The following is a 23,011-nucleotide window of genomic DNA, read 5'->3' on the forward strand; positions in this document are numbered from 1 at the left end:
TCCAGCCCAACAGAATGTTTGGTTCTATGTGACTCCTTTAGACTGTCAGGTGATGAATGGCATTAGAAAAAGATTATGAGAAAAACAGATGTAAGCTTGACACCCCGTCCCTGTGAGGAGTCCGGTGTTTTCTCCGTTGTCTCCTGGCAGCTCAGGTTGTTGGTTAGAGAGCTCACAGCCTTTGTTCGTGTCTTTACAGGGGAGTGAGCATCAATGTTCTCAGACACGAAGCAGAGTTTTACGGGATCACTCCACTAGGTATGTGTTGATCTCCTGGGACTGACCAGGGCAGAGTGTCTTCCATAAGGTCCTGTTGAGAGTAGTTCAGTGCCTAGTATTTCCTAGTAAAAAGATGACCTCAGCTGAGAGTTATTTTAAACATTTCTCCTTTCTCTTTTTATCACACTTAACTAGAGAAAGTAGACGTGGAGCAGGTGTGTGTTCGCATGTCCCCCTGACTAGCTTGTGTTGACTCTTACAGTTCGAAGGCTGCTGCTATGTGAGGAGCTGGAGAGGTCGTCCTGTGGCAGTGTCCTATTCCACGGCTACTTGCCCCCACCAGGTACTGCAGCTCAAATTTGTTCAGACTTGTCACTGAGCAAGAACAAACATAAAAATTATAAAAACCGCCGGGCGGTGGTGGTGCACGCCTTTAATCCCAGCACTCGGGAGGCAGAGCCAGGCGGATCTCTGAGTTTGAGGCCAGCCTGGTCTACCAAGTGAGTTCCAGGAAAGGCTCAAAGCTACACAGAGAAACCCTGTCTCGAAAAAACCAATATATATATATATATATATATATATATATATATATATATATATATACACACACAAACCTTCTTGGTTATTTGAGTCTTGATAAATCTGAACCTCATCAGCATGTGCCCTTTGATGAGAGTGAAACCACACAGTATGTGGAGCAGGGGTTGATGCCACCTTCTGTAAGGGCCCAAGAAGATCTCCATGGCAGCACCACAGCTGCCATGTACACCACGGACCCTTAGCCCAAGGACTGGAGCCCTGGAGCTCTGCAGGTGTAAGTCAGTGTGCCCTCAGCTACTGAGAAGAGTTGGCCCTTTCCCTGGGCAGCATTGTGCTTCTGAGAGGTGTTGCTTTAGAAAAGATCCTGTCTGAAAGGATGAGGAAATGAAGCTTTGAGGCAGTGAGTTTGGACCTAGTTAGAATGACATGTGACTACCATAAGATTAAAGAGCAGCTTAGATTGGATATCCTGATTGCTCAGTACCCTGAAGCTGAGTAAAAGGGCATGTACTATGATAAGCCTTAATCTCATGGGCTGTGAATAGTAAAAGTACCAGGAATTGGTTGGGTTGTATCTTATTTTATTTTTATAGTTAAATTGTTTGTAATACATTGATGTGTTTGAAGACCTATTTTTGATATAACGAAGTTTAGATGTTCGTGTCCCTCTGTTAAAATGTGATATTTTTAATTTTTGGAAGGGTAACAGGTAAGTCTGTCTTTTCTCCTTTGTAGGTATTCCCAGTCGTAAAATAACTACCACAGCTAGACCCTCTGTGGATGCCAGGAATGGACTAAATTCCACGGAAGGTGAAGCCCGAGGAAGTGGGACCCAGCCTGTGCTCCCTGCAGATGGAGAAGAGACTGTTAGGCTGGGTAAGGGGGTTCAGAACACAGAGAAGGAAGGCTTGTGCTTCGTTCTCAGTGACAGGCTGCCATGGTGTTTGAACATGACTCTTTTGCTCCACACAGACCCCCCCCCCGCCCCCCATACTCACACTCTCTTAGGGTGCTGTGTGTTGAACCCATGGCTACAGTACTCAGTGCTGTGGTACCAGGCCACACCCCAGCCCTTTATTTCCATTTTATTTTTTTATTATTATTATTGTTTTTTTTTTTTTGGTTTTTCAAGACAGGGTTTCTCTGTGTAGCTTTGAGCCTTTCCTGGATCTCACTCTGTAGACCAGGCTGGCCTAGAACTCACAGAGAACCGCCTGGCTCTGCCTCCCAAGTGGGGTTAAAAGCGTGGACCACCGCCACCCGGCTCCATTTTAAATCTAGATTCATCATTTAGATCTTGGAAAATCTCATTTAACACACATTTTCATTTGAAGTATAATGTGATCCTCTGTTTTTGTTTTCTTTCTGTTGTTTTTTTCTGTGCAACAGTTGACAAACTTTCTGCTGCGAGCTAGCTAGTGTGTTCACATTTTAGGCTCTTGGGGCTGTGGTATCTGTTGGAAACACTTCACTTTGCCTCTGTTTGATGAAGGCATGCTCTGTAGTATAAGCTGTGAGCGTGCTCTGCTCTGACACCTATCAGCCGGACAGGGAGAAATGAAACGGACGGCCTTGGAGCCAGAGCTTTCCGACTGAGTTAGGATGTAAATGCTCCTCTCTCAATCCTGCAGGGTTTCCAGTGGATCCAAGAAAGGTGCTAATCGTTGCTGGCCACCACAACTGGATTGTAGCGGCCTATGCGCACTTCGCCGTCTGTTACAGGTACCTCATCCTTAATGATTTGGTTTTATTTTAGATAATTATGTTTTATATTTAGGTTAAACATCTGTTTCTTTTAGCCATCAGTTTCTCTTCTGCATGTTTCACCCACTTCACTTGGTAAAAATTTAGTTTGTTTTTACTTAATACCTACTTTCTGATAGCCTTAATGGGTTCTGTGTTTCCCAGACGGTAGAAACTGTGATGCAGATGAGATATGTTGCTCTTTCCGGCTCACTTAGTTGTTACATTGACGACGACGACGTTAGGCAGGGTTGTTAATGTGAGCTCTGCAACTTCTTTCTTTCTGATGAGTCAGTCTCATACTGTGCAGAAGAGGCGAGGGGAGCTCTGTACTGGATAGCCCGCCACACTGTTGGGAGTAGTCAGGCAGAGCTGTTGTGTGTAGTATGATACAGCTCAGTGTCTGCGGTGTGTGGCGTTTTAAGGTAGCTGAGTTAGATTGGAAGGCAGTGAAGAGGAGTGCAGAGTCCAAAGTAAGTTTGTTTTTAACTGGGGAAAGTTTGACTCTTCAAAGCGCCTTGGCCTGTGGGCCACAGACCATGCTGCTGCTCTGGAGGCAGAGGCAGAGAGGTGGCCAGAATTTATCCTCTCAATATAATCCTGCTAAATTTTGTTGTTGGAAAGTCAAAGAAGTGAGAAATTTTTTGTTACTTTGGTTAAAAAGAAAAAAAGCTGAAGGTTAAAAGTTTAAAATCCGGTCCCATTATAAATCCTGAAAGTGTGCCGTGCGGGTTTGCCTCTGGAGGAAGGTGCATGCCAGCTGCTTGGACATGCCTTTGGTTGTGAGGCTTTGTTCTGAGCGCTTTGCAGGTTTGAATTCAATTACTAAAGAGTATAGAAGTGAGCTCTGGGTGATTGTTTTGTAGCTAGCTCTTATAGATCATGAGACTAATTTAGTAAGGGGATTTTTTAGGGTTGGTTTATATTTACCGTCACTGAGTCTAAACTGAAAAGGTCCCTGGATGCCAGCCTCCTGGTTGTTTTGTATTAGGTGCACACTGATTATTGCCAGGGAGTCCAGGAATGTGCATGATGGTGACGGTTACGTGGTATGGCAGCTCTGCCCCGTCACAGACTGATGATAAAAGATTTCCAAAGACATTTCATAGTACTTTTTAAGATCATGGTCTTTTATGCAAGATAATTTTCTTCACAGTTTTATGTAAGTTCAAAGCCTTAAAGTGGAGAATGATGTGGTGGCCACTGTGTGTTTTCCCGTAGGCTACTGGCTTCTGTGTGGTTGGGCTTTAGTTTTGTGTCTCATTTTCTTCCTGACTTTGACAGTCTTTGAATAAATGAAGAACTTGTGTAAATTGCTGTCCTCTTGCACTCTCAATGTGGGAGGAATTTCCTTTGTTGTAGGTGGTGTAAAGTTTAAGAATGTGAGTAACTATGTTTGCATCATTTATCATGTAAGTCAGCTTCCTGCTGAGTGTGAAGCTCCCCCCACTGCGTGTGCGTTTTGTGTGTGTGTGTGTGTGTGTGTGTGTACACATATGTGTATGTGTATCTGTGTATTTGGGTATCTTGAACTCTTACATGCTTATCATACTTAAATATACCCGGTTACTTTGAGGAACAACGTGTTTGCAGTACATTTCATACTTACTAAACCTTGGGTGTGGCTTTACTATGGAAAACACGATAATCTCTGCACTGCCGTCCTAACTCCAGAGTCAGCAGTAAAGAGCTGGATTGTCAGTTCTTGCTGTCTAGTTTAACATGGAAAATTATATAGCTAATCGATTTTTTTGCATGCATTTCAATTTGAAAACACAAGTTCACCTGCCTTACTGAGTTAAATTCTGTAGCTGTGCAGTCATGCTCTCCAGATTATAAATATTTTATCCTGTAAGATCCTAATTGTTGCAGACACACAAGTACGAAGTGTGCTCTCTGGAAGTGGGTGTTGTGTATGTTCCTATATCTTTCTTTGTATGATCATACCCTTCTGTCCTTCAGTCCACCAGCACGGCTGCTGAGATCTGTTGGGAGCCGCCCTGGGGCCACAGCGCCACACAGCCTGTGGCATTAGTCTTGAAGTGTGGACAATCCCTGCTTTGTGCCCAGTCTGAAGGAAAGGGCCTAAAAGTCTTCATTGTGCAGTAGTTGCCTGTTTTAGAGTTTATTAGATGGTTTTTTTTTTAATGTTTATCTTAATACATCACTCCCATCTGGTGGCTGAAAAGGGTAATTGCAGACCTTACAATGGAGAGAAATTGATATATTTTACCCTTTATTGCTTTGAAGCTTAAGTTAGGAAAACATTAATTCTCATTATAGCCTGATTTTGTGAGCTGTAGTTGTCTATTACTTGAGCATACATATTTAAATGAAAATGGTGGCCGTGCCTGTCCGTGGGCCCGTTAAGCAGCACGTGTTCTACCAATGGCCACCCAGGTTAGCGTTCACCGTGTGCCCATGGTGCCCACAGTGGGAAAGGGCAACCTGCTAGGCAGGACCAGGATGGTACTTTTGGTGACTTCTTCATCATGATGATACAAGCAGGCTGTAAACCTGGAGGCTTGCTGTGCAGTCGGATAGAGTACCTGTCTGGAAGACCTAAATTCACACAGGACAGAGAAATCTGTTAAAAGTGGGAACCAGGCGTGGTGGTACAAGCCTACAATCTCAGCCAGAGAGTCTGAGTCAGGAGGATGGAATTGGAGACACAGTAAGTTCTACTTCATGCCATCCTCAGGTACATAGAAAGACCTTACCTCAAAGAGAGACAGGCGAAGGGGCCAGGGAGGAAGAGGAGATAACCAGAAGGGGCACCTGTAGTTACTGGAGAAGCCCAAAGATGTTCTTGTTGGCCTCGTGAAGTGGCCGTGTGAAGTGTCACATCTAGACTCATATAAACCATCTCAGAGGAGACTTCTCAGCCCCGCTGTGCATTTGTTCTAAGGAATGTAAGGTTATGAGGTAATGTCATCTGAGGTACAGAGACTTCAGTTCTTGCCACATCACACTAGTGACATCATTAATATGATTGCTGACAGGAAGGAATACAAATTCCATCCAAAATTCTGACTGTTGTTGGCCATCATTGTCCACGCAGAATGACAGTAGTAGCTTTATGGGAAAATGTGAGAAATACAACTACCTTAAATTTTTTTTAAAGTATTTTATAAAACAAATTCTTTAGAGAAATACATATTCTAGTCCTTTTTTTGTGGTCATATGTCCTATGTATGTAAATGTAAGATGAGGAATAATACGGTCTTTGTAGATTGTACCAGGCTTTTTCTTTTGGGCTACCAACCAGCTCCCAATTCATGACAGAGAAACGTATTATTAGTTATGAATGCTCAGCCTAGCTTAGGCTCGTTTCTGGGTAGCCCTTTTAAGTTAACCTGTTTCTCTTTGTCTACTTTTTGCCTCAGGGCTTTTTACCTTTTTCTTTTTTTTTTTTTTTCTTTTTTTTTTTTTTTTTGGCTTTTCGAGACAGGGTTTCTCTGTGTAGCTTTTGCGCCTTTCCTGGAACTCGGTAGCCCAGGCTGGCCTTGAACTCACAGAGATCCGCCTGGCTCTGCCTCCCAAGTGCTGGGATTTTTTTCTTACTTTCTTGATGTCTCTCTCTGGCTCACTGATGGCTGCTTGGCTTCTTGCCCTGGGTGTCTCTCTCATTCTCCTCTTCTCTCGAGCCTAATTTCTCCTCGCCTATCCTTTCTCCTGCCTTCCTATTGACCATTCAGCTTTTTATTAGACCAATCAGGTGTCTTAGCCAGGCAAGGTGAAACAGATGCAACACATCGTTACGTAATTAAACACACATCTTTACATCGTTAAACAAACGCAGCAGAAACAAAAATAACACCCCTTTATACAGTTGAAGTAATATTCCTCAGCATAAACAAATGTAACACATCTTTGCCCAGTTAAAATAATATTCCACAACAGTAGATAATGTATCAGTTACATTAAGTAAATATAGGTAGGTGGAGGGTGTGGCCATCTATTTATTTATTTTTGCTTTGTTGGATTCTGTTCTTTTTCTCTTCCGCCACTAAGTTTCCCTTGCATGTCTGTTCTTACCAGGATCAAAGAGTCTTCAGGGTGGCAGCAAGTGTTCACAAGCCCGTATCTGGACTGGACCATTGAACGAGTGGCTCTGAATGCAAAAGTGGTTGGAGGTCCTCATGGGGACAAAGACAAGATGGTGGCCGTCGCTTCCGAGAGCAGCATCATCCTGTGGAGTGTCCAGGATGGAGGGAGTGGCAGTGAAATCGGTAGGGAGAGTTTTCCCCTGTGCTTGGCTGTCGTCCATGTATGGTCGAGGTTTAGGAGAGATTGGCTGTAAGTGTGACAGCCAGCGGGGCTTGTGACACTTTCTGCGAGGGCCTAGTGGCCCTCGGCCTCTCAGTGGGAGGCTGGTGTGTTAGAGGACGACATTAGGGCTTCAGGGGAGCCCGGGTCCCCTTTGCTCTGATAGAGCCTGGATGTGGCACAGAAGGTCGCTCGCTCAGGTCCGCCCAGTGGTAGCTGTTTGCCTCCGCTCTCACACTCCGAGGATGGGCACAGCTCATGTCGCCTCATGTCTGTAGTCAGATTTGTCAGACTTTCCTGGTCTCAGAATCAGAGCTCTCTTAGTTAGTCAAGACCAGAAAGTGTTGAACAGGTTTTTATCTATTGGCATTTACCTTATTAGGAATTAAACTCGCAGTTTTTAGCACTTTTTTTTTTTTTTGGTTTTTTGATACCGTTCACTATACACAGGGTTTCTCTGTGTAGCTTTATGCCTTTCCTTTAACTCACTCTGTAGACCAGGCTGGCCTCGAACTCACAGAGATCCGCCTGGCTCTGCCTCCCGAGTGCTGGGATTAAAGGCGTGTGCCATCACTGCCTGGCAACACTTATTGATATAAAGAATAGCAGTGCTAAACTCACTGCATGGTGATTCAGATTACATGTTAACAAAGAGATGTTTTCCAAAAAGAAAATTTTGAGACAAGTTATATTGGTTAGTTTGTAGATCTCCATGATGTCTGTTTAAACTTTTGTGTGCATGTTTGTGGTTATGCATGCGTGCCTATGAATGTGTCAGTTTACATGGCCGTGTGCCTGTCTGGAGTCACAGGAAGATGTAGGGTGTCCTGCTTTGTCATTCTCCTCCTTACTCCCTTGAGGCAGAGTCCCTCACTGACTTGGAGCTTGCTGGGTTCTGCCCAGGCTGACCAACAAACCCAGCGATCCCACTGTCTGCTCACACCCCACCACTAAGGCTAGGTTGCAGGCAGGTAGGACATTTTCCCACTTGAGATGTGTGCTGGGGATCTAACCTTGGGCCCTCACGCAGATGCCACAAGCACGTTGCTCCTCATAGCCCTGTACAATGTGTTCTGTAATCTTAAGTCTGTTTCTGTCTTCAGTTTGCTGTGACACATGGTTTTTATAGACGTGTGCAAAGACAGGGTGGCCTGAAACAGATGTACAGTTGGATCTTTTCAGATAACTGGGGCTCTTTCCCTTGAATCCTGTTCCATAATTGTGAAACCTTTCTAACTCTGCTGAACTGAAATCCTCCACCCTGTTTTGTTCTTTGAACAGGTCTGAGTTTGTAATACCTGTGCTGGTCGATCGGAAATGTTGGCTTGCCGAGTTAGGCAGCTTTTCTAGACACTGATACCGTTCACTATAAGCTTTAAACTGTCCAGGCCTTGGTATCAGCACTGGTCGTACATCTGACTCCCTGTGTTAGCAAGTGGTCCCTTCAGCTGAGATCTTCAGACTACTAATTTTCACTTGAAACTGTAGTAGTTTTACGTTAGGTGCCACCTCACAAATAGTGATACAGAGGCTTATTATTAATTATGAAAGCTTGGCCTATAGCTTAGTTTTGTTCCTAACTAGCTCTTTCTCTTTCAGCTTAAATTAACTCATTTATATTAATTTATGTTCTATCACGTGGCGTTACCTCTCTTCCATCCGCACCTCCTGTTTCCTCTCAGTGTCTGCTGGTTTCTCCTCTAGATGCCCTCTCCTCTTCCTTTCCTGGAAGTCCCACCTATACCTCCTGCCTAACTGTTGGTCGTTCAGCTTTTTATTACACCATTCACAGTAATACACCTTCACACAGTGTATGAATATCCCATAACACGAAGCTTTGATTTTTTTTTTCTTGAGACAGTGTTTCTCTGTGTAGTTTTGGTGCCTGTCCTGTAGCCCAGGCTGGCCTCGAACTCACAGAGATCTATCTGCCTCCCAAGTGCTGGGATTAAAGGCGTTAAAACCACCGCTTGGCTGAAACTTTGAATTTTTATAGCTGGCAACAAATACTATCTGGTGCTTTCCTTGAATTAGGTTTGTTTTATTTATTTTTGAGGAACACCTCACTGTGAGATGGTACCTTATCTACTTGTGGCTCTTAGGACTTCCCATCGGTCCACACACTCATAGCACCCTCCTTCATTTATTCCTGGGGTGTCTTTAGTGAGAACCCCTGTGCAGCTTCTGTGTGCTTGTGTGTGTGTGTGTGTGTGTGCACGTGTGTGTCTGTGTGTGTCTTTGTGTGTGTGTCTCACCACGCAGTGTTCATCTCAGTATGGTGATAGGAATCCTGCAGCAGGAAGACAGTGGCCCGTATGTTGAACCCTCTGATGCCTGTTGAACATTGCTTAAAACTGTCACCTTGTGTTTTATCCAGTTTTGCTGTTAGTGTTTTACAGTGTGGAATAATTGAATACCATTTATTCTATCATGCTTGATGGGATAACCTTCTCCTTCAGTTTGTTAGAAAACACATTTTAACATTAAATACACACTGCTGTGCTGGCTCTTTTTATGTCAACTTGACACAAGCTGGAGTCTTTCTGGAAGACAGAACCTCGGTTGCAAAAATGCCCCCCCCCCCACGTGCCCAGATTGGCTTTGTGGGTGAGTCTGTGGTACATTTTCTTGATTGGTGATTGATGTGAAGGGTCCAGGTCACTACTACAGGTAGTGCCACCCCTGGGCAGTGGCTCTGCAGTATTTAAGAAAGCAGTCTGAGCAAGCCATGAAGAACAAGCCAGTAAGCAGTATTCCTCCAAGACCTCTGTATCAGCTCCTGCATGCAGGCTCCTGTCCTGACTTCTGGAATGTTGGACTATAAGCTGTAAGATGAAATAAACCCTTTCCTCCCCACCTTGCTTTTGGTTGTGGTGTTTGTTGCAGCCAGAGGCCTGAGAGAGCTGGTAAATAAACAGAAAGTTGGTTAGGAACATCTCCTTTCAAGAGCTATTGTGAGTGGAGATTTACTCCTCAGTTTGTTTCCATAGACTAGAGGATAGGGAGCCGCAGTAGGAGCTGGGCCCCCAGGGTGTGCTGTCCTTTGGAATCTGACAACACCATCCGGAGAAGATTGTTGGGCTGGTAGCTCCATGATGGGCTCTCCCGAGGCTGCACCTCTGCCTCACAGCTCAGGGAGACTCCAGGACTGTTGCTGCAGGCAGTATTGTATGCGAGAGGCTGTTGCCTTCCCTGCAGACAATGGTCAGGATCCTTGAGCCTAAGTGGGAGTGACACTTTCAATTCCTGAGACCATTCACAGTGTCGTCCTTGATTTTCCAAACCTCACCATCTCTAGAGGAAAATCATCTTGCTTTAATTTCTGCCGCAGGACCAAATGCAGTTTGAAAAGTTGTCCAGCCTCAAAACCATAGTACCGCTGTGTAAATAATTATGTACAATGTGGGATGGCTACCTCCTGTGTTGGTGCCGTTTGTTTCTTTACCTGGTTTTGTCGGAGGGCAGTAGTGTGGTTTATGTATCTTCTAGCTTTGTCTTGGTTGGCAGGTGTTTGAGTCATGTGTCTGATGTATAAATATGTATTTATACAGACACTTAAAGAGGAGTGTAAGAGGAGATGATGTTCCCGACAGGACTTTCTCAGATTTTCTTCTGAAGTTTTGGCTTTGCCCCTTTATGTCATCTTTCTTCTGCTTTATTTCTGACATTGAAAATATGTGAGTATGCGTGAGTACAGAGTGAGCATAGGCCATGGTGCATCTGATCTCAAGGCAATCTTCTAGGAGTCGGTTTTCTCTTCCACTGGAAGTTTTGTGGCTCTAACTCAGGTTGTCAGGCCTGCACTGCCTGCACTTTTATCTCCTAAGCCATCTCACTGGCCCCAGGGCTTTTTTCAGATTGCTTTAGAACTTTGAATGGGCAGTGCGATGCTGCTGGTCTTACATGTAGTATAGTCCTGAACACAAAGGAGACACCCAATACTTCTTTGAGGCCCAGGAGAAACAGTCATCTTGTCTGGGTTATGCTTCTTAAAGTACACTTTGTTTCCCCCCTGAGTTCTTTAAGGCCTCATGAGTCTTTGTTTTGGTAGCTAAATGTTGAAAACAATTCTTCCCATTGGCACACAGGCACATCTTTGAAATGCTTTAGTAATGGTCCACACAAAGCAGGATTTATAGAGTGGACTCAGTTTCCTGAATTACTGGATTAAAAGACATTTCCCAGAAGGTGTTTCTCAAATAAGATGTTTTATTGTCACCATTTTGGTGTCCGAGTTTCATCACCCCATTTTTACAGTGAGAATGATGACTGAGACGTTTGGCTTGAGCTTTTCATAGATGATTACGTAGGAAGAACAGGAAGTGTGGCGATGATGGTAACTCATCAGAGCCAGGCTTCCTGTCCAGACACTGCTGGAGATAGGCCAGTGCATAGGCCCCATGTGCACCTGAGAGGAGCCTGGAAGTCGAACTCTTGCCTTAGATCACACTGCCCTGTTCTCAGAGTTTTAACTTAGCCTTTCTGATTCTCCAGTTGATGACACTGTAGACCGTTGAAAACCCAACTCCCATGACTTTTTCCTCAGCCCTTTACCTGTCTCCTTTACCCTTCTCAATGTTACTGTCCCTGTACATCCTTCTTTTGTATTAGAGTTGAATGCACTTTACTAACTGTAAATCCTGTTAAAATCAGTCTCCTTGTGTTTTTATCTTCTTTTAGAAATCATCTGCTTTATACAGTTCCTTTTTTCTCTAGTTTGACTGCAATGTAAATACTGGAAAACAGTGGTGGGGTAAAATAAGCTTGTAATTAAAGGCTTAAGTGCTTGTTTTGAGTACAGTGTGACTTTTTGGTCTTCTGTTTACTTCTTTCTGCATTTTTAGACCCCTTCAGGATAGTTGGGTTGCCAAGTCTATGTCCTTAGTCAGTGTCCCCAAGATCTAGTCTATGAGCAGGCTACCTCTGGATTTCCAGCAGATCTTAGCAGGTCTTGCATAGTCACAGAGTCCTTGCTATTCCTGCCGAGCAGGTTGTGATGGTGAGCTAGGATTGAGGACCCCAATGGGAGACAGCATGGCTATGGGAGATTGCTGGGCAGTCAGTCCCCTCTGCTTCAAGAGTTCCAGAACGGCTTAAGAACTTCGAAGTTCTGCCTTATTTCTGGTCCCTATTGAGCATAGAGCACAGTCGGTAGGCTTAAGTCAGTAACCTAAAGATGCTTTTAATCTAGGTTGTAGCTGGTTATAAAAATGATGCCTGATTAATGTCTGTTTGCTTTTCCCATTTAAGGTGTGTTCAGTCTTGGTGTTCCTGTAGATGCCCTCTTCTTTATTGGGAACCAATTGGTGGCCACGAGTCACACAGGAAAAGTGGGAGTGTGGAATGCTGTCACTCAGCATTGGCAGGTTAGTCTCAACTAATGCTCATTATGAAGTGAACACAGTTTCATGCTGACTGCTCCTTCTTACAGAATTTCCACCAGTGGTTGAGTACGTCCCGCCAATGGGAGACTTGTTTCTATATAGAAATCGTACTATTTAAAGGGAGTTTGTTTTATTTATATAATGATAAGCTTTAAACTGAGTCTTGGCAATTTTTGTTTCCATTTCCCTGAGGTTTTTAAGAGCTATGTTGTGTGCATGGGAATCAAGCAAACTTCATTTATTGAGTGAAATCATAGCTGAATCTAGACATAGATAGGCTGTTCAGAGATAATAAGTAGTCAGCTAAAAACACCTTCCAGGGCTTAAGGAGAATGAGACCAGACTGAAAAAGTGGCTGACAGTTGATTCTGAAAAAAGGGGGGAAGAAATTAAGGGCTTCAGAAGTAATAATGTGAAGGTCAAGAAAGATTTTCAGGGATTTTTGTTTGCTTGCTTTTGGTTTGTTTGTTGGTTTTTTTGATCTCTTTCTAAGCTAACTACACCTAAGGGACTATGCTTTTTGTTTTTTTTTCTAGGGTAGGAGAAGCTTGAGCATGTTTTAGGTGGAGAGGGGAGTTGTAGAGAAAGCACTGGAGACCAGAAGGATGGAGCGTGACTTTTTCTGCAGAAGTGAGGAGGGTGTGGGATGCAGAGCTCAGCTAGAGAGGCTATCCAGACCCTCCGTTCTCTGGGACAGATAGTGAGGAAGGAGAGTATGTGGGAGTGTGTTACCAAGGACCACAAGAATTCATGGGCTAAGTGATCCATTAGTACTGAGAACTGGGACAGGAACAGGGAAAAGCAAGTGTAGCTTGAGTTTTCTTGCCTGGGCCACAGTCAGGGCAAATCTCTTTCACCTGCTAGTCCCACAGCCTCTCAGACCCTACCAAGTAAACACAGAGACTTATGTTGCTTTCAAACTGTATGGCCGTGGCAGGCTTCTTGCTAACTTTTCTTACAGCTTAAATTAATTCATTTCCATTCATCTATACTTTGCCACATGGCTCGTGGCTTACCGGCATCTTCACAAGCTGTTTCTCATCGTGGCGGCTGGCAGTGTCTCTCTCACTCAGCCTTCCACTTCCCAGCTTTATTCTCCTCCTTGCCCCGCCTATACTTCCTGCCTAGCCAACGGCCAATCAGTGTTTTATTGATTAATCAGAAACACATTTGCCATACATCCCACAGCAAGCAAGTGTAGTGTTTTGTTTAGGTGAATGAAGCATGCGTACCAAGGGCTGAGAAAATAGAATGATGGCAGAGTTGTTGGACCAGGATAACAAGGAAGCTCTGAGAAGGCAACTCGGGAAAGAAATGGGATATCAGGGGACTGGAGGGAACTTAAGCAGATCGATAACTTGGAAGGAATTGGGAAGAGAGCGTTGGCAGTGAGGGGTTGGAACCATTCTCACACTGCAGCCTGTTGAATCTCTTGTTGAGCTGACTTGAAAACGCAACCAGCTCTCCATATCCCTGGGTTGTGAATCCATAGATTCAGCCAGCTGGATTGAGAGCATTCTAAAACAGGATTGACATCTTCCTTATTATTGTTCCTAACAATACAGAGCTCAGCTGGTGGAATAGCATTCACATTAGAAAATGCTAGAGAGTCTAGAGATGATGGAGTAGAGGTGACCTGCAAATACTGCGTCTGTTACACTTGTGCAGCCAAGGTTTTGGTATGTTGTGGGTCTTGGATTGAACCCAGCATACATGCTGATGAATGGGAACCCTCGGGGCATCTGGGTGAGCATGTAGGCATCAGGAATAGAAAATAGGTACACGTAAGCTGAGCCAGATGACAAGATACTCAGCAGAGGTGAAGGGTGGATTTCAAAGTGACAGGCTGGGGGAGGATGTGACATGATTGACATGAGGTTCTGGAGGAACATTCCTCAGATCTTAGGACTGAGGAACTGGGGAGCTGGTAACCCTGGATGAGTCTCAGTTAAGGGGTGATAGTCTGGGAAGTTGTTTGAGTTTCAGTGAAGACATAGAAGTCAGGTTTGCATAGAAGGGTTATACTAAATGGAGCAAAGGCGCTGCAGTGGCTGTCGGTGTGAATGCCATAGGCCAAGGAACAGGGAGAGGCATTGACAAGTGGATGCAGAATGGAGAGTCACCAGGAGCGCCTGCTGCTGGAGCCCTGTGGAGAAGAGCGTGAGTTAGGGGAGTTGTATTCTGTCACTTGTGTGACACGTTGTCCACACATGGAAGCGCTGCCCTGTGACCCTGGAAGGAGCAGCTGGTTTATTGTCTTCTTGGCCTTTCACTGATGTCAGAACTGAGCATAAAGGCTTTCCTAGCTTTGAGATCCAGACTGGAGCTGGGGATGTCGTGCTGGTCTTAGCCTTGGGTGTTTGTCTGTGTATCACCTGACTCTTTATGCCTGGAGCATGCATGCTAAAAACCATATCTGACATAAGGATTTGTTGCACATTTCAGAAAGACCCTGGGAAAGTTGTGCACCCGTGCAGCAAACGAGCTTTAGAACCCAGCTGGATTTCTCCCTAGTGCATCTCAGAGATGGCCTGCTCTGTAGCCTCAGCCTCCTGTCTGCAGATCTCAGGAGACAGCTCTGTCTGCAGGCTGGCTCCCAGGACTGCTGGAGCACTAGTTGACTAGGCTCTGAGTTGGCCTTTAGCAACATTCTGGCCACAAATAGCAGAGGAAGTGCACAGGGCAATCCCTGAGTTCTTTACTTTAAATGTACAGTCAGGATGGATTTGACATGTTAGTTAGATGACTCACTAAGCTTCGCATCCGCAAGTAACCTTAAAAAACATTGTAAAATTCATAGTTTTCTATCAGCATCTCAACTGTGCCTTAATAAAATGCCAATGAAATGTTATAAAAGCCAACCTAGTTGAGATAACAAATTGGGCTTTATTTCTTATTCCCTGTTAATTTAATCTCTCTCTTCTCATACATCATAGCACACACATACACCATGATGCCACAAAGGGTTAGTAATAAAGCATTCATAAGTATTGTCAAATAGGGAGCTCAACCTAAGTACCATCATTTCCCAAGTTCTTTGAGTTGAAATTTCGACTTACACTAAAAAGATAGATTCAAGCTAAGATTGATCACACGTTTTATTCTCCTATCAGAACATGGAGAGTCCTGTGGATGTCTGTCCTGGAAAGCAGCAGTGGGGTATATATATATACTTTGCCTCTGAAAAGATGGGAGAGTGTTTCCTGTATTCATTGTGAGGGTGGAGACTCAGTGAAGATGGCTTCAGCCATGGCTCAGCAGTGGAGGCTGAGCTTGAGGAGGAGACACTGACCCTGAGTAAGGATCCAGAGTAAACTCTGCGGCCTTATGGAGGAGGCTGGACCTGCAGGGGGGAGGCCTCTTCCTGTAGACAGCAGACAGCGTTTTCCTGAGATGAGCCTTAGAAGCTCCAGGCTGCTACCAATCTTAGCAAGAAGTGACTCCAAAGCGGAGTCTGGGCCTGACCCCTGCCCTCCCTGCTCTGGAGACCCTGGTGTAGGTGCGGAAGTTCTTGTGTAGTACTGGAGCTGGAGAGATCCAGCCAGCTGGGGCCAGAGCTGGTGAGTGGCAGGCAAAGATGCCTTTCCTCTCAGACGGCTTTACTTCCACTCGGAAGCACTGGCAGTCACAGGCCGGCCGCAGCAGGAGAGGCTGCCACGTCCTCTGAGAGGCCTGACCAGCGTGGAGGTGAGGTGCTGGCGTTGTCTGCAGACTTCCCTAGTGCAGCGCGTTGACTGGAACTAAAGATGTGTGTGCAGAGCAGAGGGCCCTGTGTGTGAAGAGCTTAGAGGAATCGTTAATTTCAGGTGCCTGCTCCATAGCTAGAGGAGGACAGAGGCTCTGCCTTGCTCTTCTTGTTCTGGAAGACACTTTTCTTGTGTGGATCCTAGAGCTCTTCTGCTCTCTGGTTTCTCTCCTGACCTCTGCTGAGGTGCCACTCTCTCCCCCTCCTGTGATTACACTACACACCTGGCTTCTGTGCCTGACACTCGAGAACTCTCTTCTGGTTCTCCTTCTCTGTGGGAGGGGTACAGGCTCCTCGAGTTGCGTGCACGCTTTGTTAGATGAGCTGTAGCACAGAAAGAAAGTGCATGCATGCAGCAGAACACATGCAGCTCTTGCCCTTGCTGGAAAGAAGCATGAGAAGGGCTGGCCGGTGTGCGGAGTTCACTGCTGGGGCATCTGTCCTGGCCTCTTGACTCCCGGCTTCACAACATCATTAGGCCATTAAGGACTTTGACACGACGCCCTCTGGCCTGGCTGTAGACATTTATTTAATCCTGTTGCCTGCTGCTGTCACTTCGTTTCCTTGGTTTTATTTTTTGTGGTAACTTAAGTCTTTGGATTCACAGTTCCTTGTTTGCAAAGCAGACTGATTGCTTTGAAGAGGCACTATTTAATTCTAGTACCTGGAAAACAATTCACACGGGAGCCTGCCTCTGCCCTTTCCCAGAAGAATTTTCAGTAAGGACAGTAAAAGCAGGACGCTGTCCACCTGAAGAAATTGTAACAAGTTGTCAGGCAGCTGCATTCTGTCTGAAAATCACTTGTGCTGTTCACTAGTTCTGGTTATGCACTGTGTGGCTTCGACACTTTAGTGTATATGAGTGAGTTGGGAGGAAAGGGGGAGGTTTGCCTTGGTCTTTTAGTTTCGGGGGCTGTGATGTGATCACTTGCAGAGGACATGATGCATCTGACTTGGGAGAGTATGGGCTGCTGTGGGATGCAAACATGTTAAAACATGTATCTTCAAAGCTGTGGGTGCTTTTCAATTCATTGGAGCTTAAAGACAGTTCATGATCTAAGGCTTCCTAAATACCCAAAGGAATCAGTGTTTTGAGGACATTGGAACAGAAACGAGGAAGGATACTTCCTAACGTGTAATGACCTTACTGCATCAGGTGCAGGATGTTGTTCCCATAACCAGTTACGACACGGCAGGCTCCTTCCTTCTCCTGGGATGCAACAATGGATCGATATATTACATAGGTGAGTGTCCAGCATGCTTTCTACATGAGGACACAGAGACCTCACCTCTAGTTCTGACTACGTGTTCTTGTCTACAGACATGCAGAAGTTCCCATTGCGGATGAAGGATAACGACCTCCTTGTCACTGAACTCTATCATGACCCCTCCAATGATGCCATCACTGCGCTGAGTGTTTACCTCACCCCCAAAACAAGTCAGTACATGGCCAGCCTCGGGGGTTCTTGAGACTGCGTATATTTAGAGTTTACTGTTGGAAGATGCCTTGTAATGAAGGAATGCTGAGAAATACTAACATGTTAACATGTACCTGGGGACAGACCATGTGCTTGAGTGTGATGCTTGTACATGGTATTTTACTGAAATTATTAGGTAAAATAATCATCAGCACTAAAGAATGATAGTGCATGCTGAAATGGCTGACGTTTTAGTCCAATTTAAATCCTATTTTTCTAGACTGGGGGCCACAAACCATGGGTTGTTATACATGCTAGCCCTCCCTCCCTGCCTCCCTCTTTCTTTTTTCAGTAGTTCTCTGCACTGTCCTTAGCTGCTTTCAGTGATGGAACTGAGAGGTGGTGATACACAGTGTGGGAAGCAGAAGTTAAAAGACTTAATTACTACTTGTCCCTTTAGAGAAAGCTTGCTGAGCTCTGCTCTAGAACGAGTGTAATGAAGTATGGATTCCCACCCCCAGTCTGATTTACACTAAGGTAGAGCTTGGGAAGTTTTAGAAATCAAAGTCCTTCCTCATGTTGGCAATACTTTGGAATCATGAGAATGGCGTCTGTTTGCTGGAGTGTCCCTGTTGTGTGCTCTGTCCCTTTGGTGGGTGTTTCAGGTGAACGAGGGAGAGCCCACAGTTCTCTGCCTGTGAAGTCTGTTAGAGTGCAGGCCAGCAAGATCCTGTCTGTTTTTCGATTTGTGGTGGTATGTGGCGCCTGTTTAAGAAAAGCTATGAGGGCAGGAATGATGCCTCAGTGCTCGCTGCTCCTCCAGAGGACTCAGGTTTTGTCTGTAGAACTGAGATGACAGATCACAGCTGTTTATAATCCCGGTTCCAGGAGATCTAGCACCCTCTTGCGGCTCCAGGGATACCAGGCATGTAGCTGGGGCACAGATATGCATGCAGGTGAAGCAGCAGCCGTACACATAAAGTAAAAATGAACCCTTTCAAATAGGAAGGAACAGAAAAGAAATGCAGAGCTACAGCTGAGCCAGGCTGGATTGCGGGTGGTGTGCCTGACCCACTTAGTGGTGTCTGAGGCTGTTTGTGTAGGCGATACTTGCTCACTCAAGGATGGCTCAGTTCTGTAGCAGAAGTAAAAAGCCACGGCCACTCGGATCTGTAAGTCCCACGGAACGCTGCTGTGGGGATGCTGTGTCCCTGGTAGGCCTGGCACAGCAGGTTATTAGTTTCCTAATCTGTACTGAGTTAGTGCTATCTCAGGCGTTCTGAAGCACCAGTGACTCAATTTCTGTCAGTAAGGAGCGGAGGTAGGTAGATGTGTGAGTATAGAGTTAGTGTGGAATTGCCACAGCAACACCTACGACAGTGCAGAAGGGGGGCGGGAGCAGTTCTACTGTGGAATGAAGGTCCAAGAAGACTTACACAGAAGTGCAGACTGTGTGACGGCTGAGCAGTCTCAGGTGTGTTTGTGAGTGGTTTGGTCATGCGCTCTGATTTCCACTCTGCCTCTTGTCACAGGGAGCCTTGCGGTACAGCTTTCTTAATCATTACAACACACTGCTTTACTGTGGCTCCTAGGTGTCAGCGGAAACTGGATTGAGATCGCCTACGGTACGAGCTCCGGAGCTGTGCGAGTGATTGTACAGCACCCGGAGACTGTCGGGTCAGGGCCGCAGCTCTTCCAGACCTTCACAGTCCACCGCAGCCCCGTCACAAAGATCATGCTGTCCGAGAAGCACCTGGTGTCAGGTACAGAGGACTCCCATGATGCCTGCCTCGGCTGCCTGCTTTGCTTGTGGTTTACGCTGGGCCTGTGACTGGAGGGTTGTGGCTTTGACTTGGCCTGGGTGTACTGTATGTAAACTTAGGCCATATGGTATCTCTGCTTATTCTCTGATATTTCCTTCTTATGGCAAGATGCATATCAGATCACTGCTGAGAAGATTTTCTGTGTTTGAACTTCAATGTAATTTTTTTTGGTTATCTTCAGTTTTAAGCGAAAGTTACAGACTTAGAGGTATATTTTGATAGTTGGTTACCTTATAAAATGTTAAAATTTCATAACAATACATAAAATTGTTTGAAGAAAATAACTTGTGTTTATGGTTCCCTGTAATCACAAAACTTTAAATATTTAGATAATGAAATAAATATTACATGTTAATTTCATAGCTTAATAAGGGCCACTTTTTTAACAATGTAAAGTTTCATAGAAGAAATTCATGCAAGGGATTCCTAGATGATTTCCAGATGTGGTGACATTTCAGTTGTGAGTTGTCTGTAGCACATGCTTTTGAGGAACCCTGCCCTCTGTGTGTTCATAAGCATCATTTTCATATGCTGGCTGTGTTTATTTGAACAGCACGAAAAGATCTTGTGTTCTCAGTGAACGCTGGACCCATGAGTGAGTGAATACTTGTCCTCTGTCAAGCGCCTCGCTGGTCCATATGTGCTTTATGAAGCAGTGCTCACCCGGTGCCGTTGGTCCTTTTCTCCCTTCTAGCTCTGCTCCCTTGCTCATCTGAGAGTGCTTTCTTAGCCTCTGTTCTCTGTATGTTCCCTGCTGATCTGACTACTTGTCGGGACCATACATTCCAGTCCTGCTCTGACTTCTCCACCTAGAGTTGAAAACTCACCTGTCCTGCTTCTGTGTCTCATGTATTATGTTCAACAGGTATCCCAAATCAAACTTGGGCAAAGTAGAGATTTTTATCGTTGATAGAGAACTGAGAAGCCACCATAATGTACAACATCACCATCTATTTACCTCCACTCAAAATTTGGGGGTTCCCCTGGGTTCCCCCTTGCTTTTAACCTGAATGTACCCAATACACCAGTAAATGGTTCTTGCTGCTGCGTGTGTTGCAGAACTGATCTCTCCTGTTGCCTCAATCCAGTGACTTAAGTCATTTCTCTCCTGGTTACGGCAGGTACCGGACAGCTCATCCCAGGCCCTGTAGAAATACAATCTAGATCGGAATACCACTGGCTTTCCTGTGTAGCATGAAGTCTACATTTATTTACCTTCTAAATGTTGTCCTAGAGCCAACCTACATTCTTTGGATCGTGACACTCTGAGCTATTGGCTTTTCTGTTTTGTAAGAGTGCCTTAGACTATTTTGTTCTGGTTCATTTTGTTTGACAAGTTTAGGTTTCCACAACTTGTTTGGTTGTGCTGTCCTCCAGACTCTCACACACCTCCTCTCTGTCCTCCAGACTCTCACACACTTCCTCTCTGTCCTCCAGACTCTCACACACCTCCTCTCTGTCCTCCAGACTCTCTCACACCTCCTCTCTGTCCTCCAGACTCTCACACACCTCCTCTCTGTCTTCCAGACTCTTACACACACTTCCCCTCTGTCCTCCAGACTCTCCCATGCTTCCCCTCTGTCCTCCAGACTCTCACACACCTCCTCAATCAGGTCTCCCAGTCTATGTAAAATTAACTACCCTGTCTGCTAGAGTCTCCCGTGTGTTCTTCACAGGCTTGCCATGTGATTGTTACTGTTTGCCTGTCTTCTGTCTCCTAGAAGATCAGTTCTGCAGCTGCAGTACTTGTGTTCTGCTCTCTACTCTCAGCCCTTGAGTGTGGCTCTTTACACAAAGATGCTGGAAATGTGTATGCAGTATGGGTGGTCTTGTGACACTAAGCTCTTCGATGTGCCATGCTGGTTAAAGGGCAGTGCTTTGAGATCCTCATAACTGATGGTGGTGGCTGTGTTAGCGTCACGTGTGATGCCAAAGCAATGCCTAAAATAATTCATATTTCAACATGGGATGTTACATATTAGTCTGAACAAGTTGTTAAGAAAGATGCCCAGTTTAAGCACAAGTCTGGAGTGTTCTGTGTTCTCATCCCCTCTGCCCCCTGGTGGCTACTGGTGTAAATGCAGCTGTGTGCTTCTGTGGTGTACTTCCTAGTGTCTGAAATGAGTCTTTGCAGGATGGTTTAGGCACAGAGTTCTGTCTTGGACACTTGAATCATCCCGAATCGCTTCAATTATTTGTCTTCTCAGTCCTGCTAAGTTTGGAGAAGTCGGGGCCATTTCCCACGAGACTGGTTAAACACCTTCCCGTGCCTCCTGTTCTTCACTGCGGCCTCTGAGAACTGAGGATTCTGTTACTACTGCAGAGTGCAGATTGGTTATTTATTGGTATTCGCTGGAGTTACTTCCTACAGTTTTCTTCAAAATACAAAGTGGATAGAACTGTGATTTCTGTATAGAAGTTTTACATTCCTAGTATTTACAGAAGATGCTTTTTAAAATCATTAAAAATGGCAAGTTAGTTTTTCGTTTTTCTTGTTAAACCAAGCAAAAAAATATATTTCCTGCCTGAATGGTTTCATGTTTTGGGTTATATCTTTGTAATAAGCATGCCCATTTAGAACAAAATGTGGAGCAAGGTTAGGAAGTAACTCACTTCCTAAACTCGTATTTCTAGTCAGAAATTAAATACACCCTGGGGCTATGGAGAGGGCTCATGCTTAGGAATGCTTGTTGTCTTCCAGAGGACCCAAGTTTGATCCCAGCACCCATATCAGATAGCTGATAACTGTGGTGGTATTGCGTTCCCCAAAATATTGTGCACGCTAATAAACTTATCTGGGGTCAGAGAACAGGACAGCCACAATATTAAACATAGGGGATAGGCAGTGGTAGCACACGCCTTCAATCCTAGCATTCCAGAGGCAGAAATCTCTCTGGATCTCTGTGAGTTCAAGGCCACATTGGAAACAGCCAGGCATGGTGACACACGCCTTTAATCCCAATAAGTGAGCCTTAATCCCAGGGAGTGATGGCAGAAAGCAGAAAGGTATATAAGGCGTGAAAACCAGAAACTAGAAGCATTTGGCTGGTTAAGCTTTCAGGCTTTCGAACAGCACAGTTCAGCTGAGATTCATTCTGGATGAGGACTCAGAGGCAATCAGTCTGAGGAAACAGGATCAGCTGAGGAAATGGCAAGTTGAGGTAGCTGTGGCTTGTTCTGCTTCTCTGATCTTCCAGCATTCACCCCAATACCTGGCCTCAGGTTTGATTTTATTAATAAGCCCCTTTAAGATTCCAGCAACACATAACTGCCTGTAATTCCAACTCCAGGGGACCTGACACCCCCTCCTGGTCTCTGAGGGTAGGCACACATGACATGACAGACATTCACATTAAAAAATTTAGCCAGATGTTGTAGCACACACCTTTAATCCCAGAACTTGGGAGGCAGAGGTAGTCAGATCTTTGTAAGTTCTAGGCCAGCCTGATCTACATGGTGAGTTCCAGAATAGCCAGGGCTACATAGAAAGACCCTGTCTCATAATCGCCCTCCCAACAAATGCAAATAATAAAAGGTTTAATTAAAAGATTTTAAAAGCCTAATTGGAATATGTGTATTAATGCATACTTTTTTATAGCTCTAACGTCCAGCTCTAGTGTAGACTCTAATGTGACTATGAATGAGCAATAAATAACAGGTTCCTATAAGATATTTGAAAAGTGCTTGTCACCAGTTTTCAGCCGCTCCTGGCTTAGGCTGGTCAGTGTCTGAGTGACATAAAGCACTTCTTTCTCAAACTTAGAAACTTTCCACGTTTGTGTCTTGGTTTCATTGTTTGTTTCAAACAAGATCTTGCTGGCCTGCACTTACTATGTCTCCAGGCTGGCCTGGTGCCATGCCTCCCTCCAC

The 23,011-nt window shown here is 45.0% G+C and overlaps 1 protein-coding gene across 3 annotated transcripts in view; it reads left to right on the forward strand.

Annotated features, from left to right (window-relative positions):
* The window catches only part of Kctd3 (potassium channel tetramerization domain containing 3), a 42,810-nt gene that overhangs the window by 10,164 nt on the left and 9,635 nt on the right, over window positions 1–23,011 (forward strand). For 2 of the 3 annotated variants that reach the window (XM_059280319.1, XM_059280320.1), the window contains exons 5-13: window positions 200–258; window positions 482–562; window positions 1,495–1,635; window positions 2,391–2,481; window positions 6,544–6,734; window positions 12,022–12,137; window positions 17,057–17,144; window positions 17,222–17,338; window positions 18,911–19,081. In XM_059280319.1, coding sequence (XP_059136302.1) covers window positions 200–258; window positions 482–562; window positions 1,495–1,635; window positions 2,391–2,481; window positions 6,544–6,734; window positions 12,022–12,137; window positions 17,057–17,144; window positions 17,222–17,338; window positions 18,911–19,081 — 1,055 coding nt within the window. The remainder of the gene's footprint in view (window positions 1–199; window positions 259–481; window positions 563–1,494; window positions 1,636–2,390; window positions 2,482–6,543; window positions 6,735–12,021; window positions 12,138–17,056; window positions 17,145–17,221; window positions 17,339–18,910; window positions 19,082–23,011) is intronic. The other variant, XM_059280321.1, reaches the window with a different exon arrangement.

This window comes from Peromyscus eremicus, chromosome 15 (assembly GCF_949786415.1).
Source record: "Peromyscus eremicus chromosome 15, PerEre_H2_v1, whole genome shotgun sequence".
In the NCBI taxonomy this organism is placed as follows: Eukaryota; Metazoa; Chordata; class Mammalia; order Rodentia; family Cricetidae; genus Peromyscus; species Peromyscus eremicus.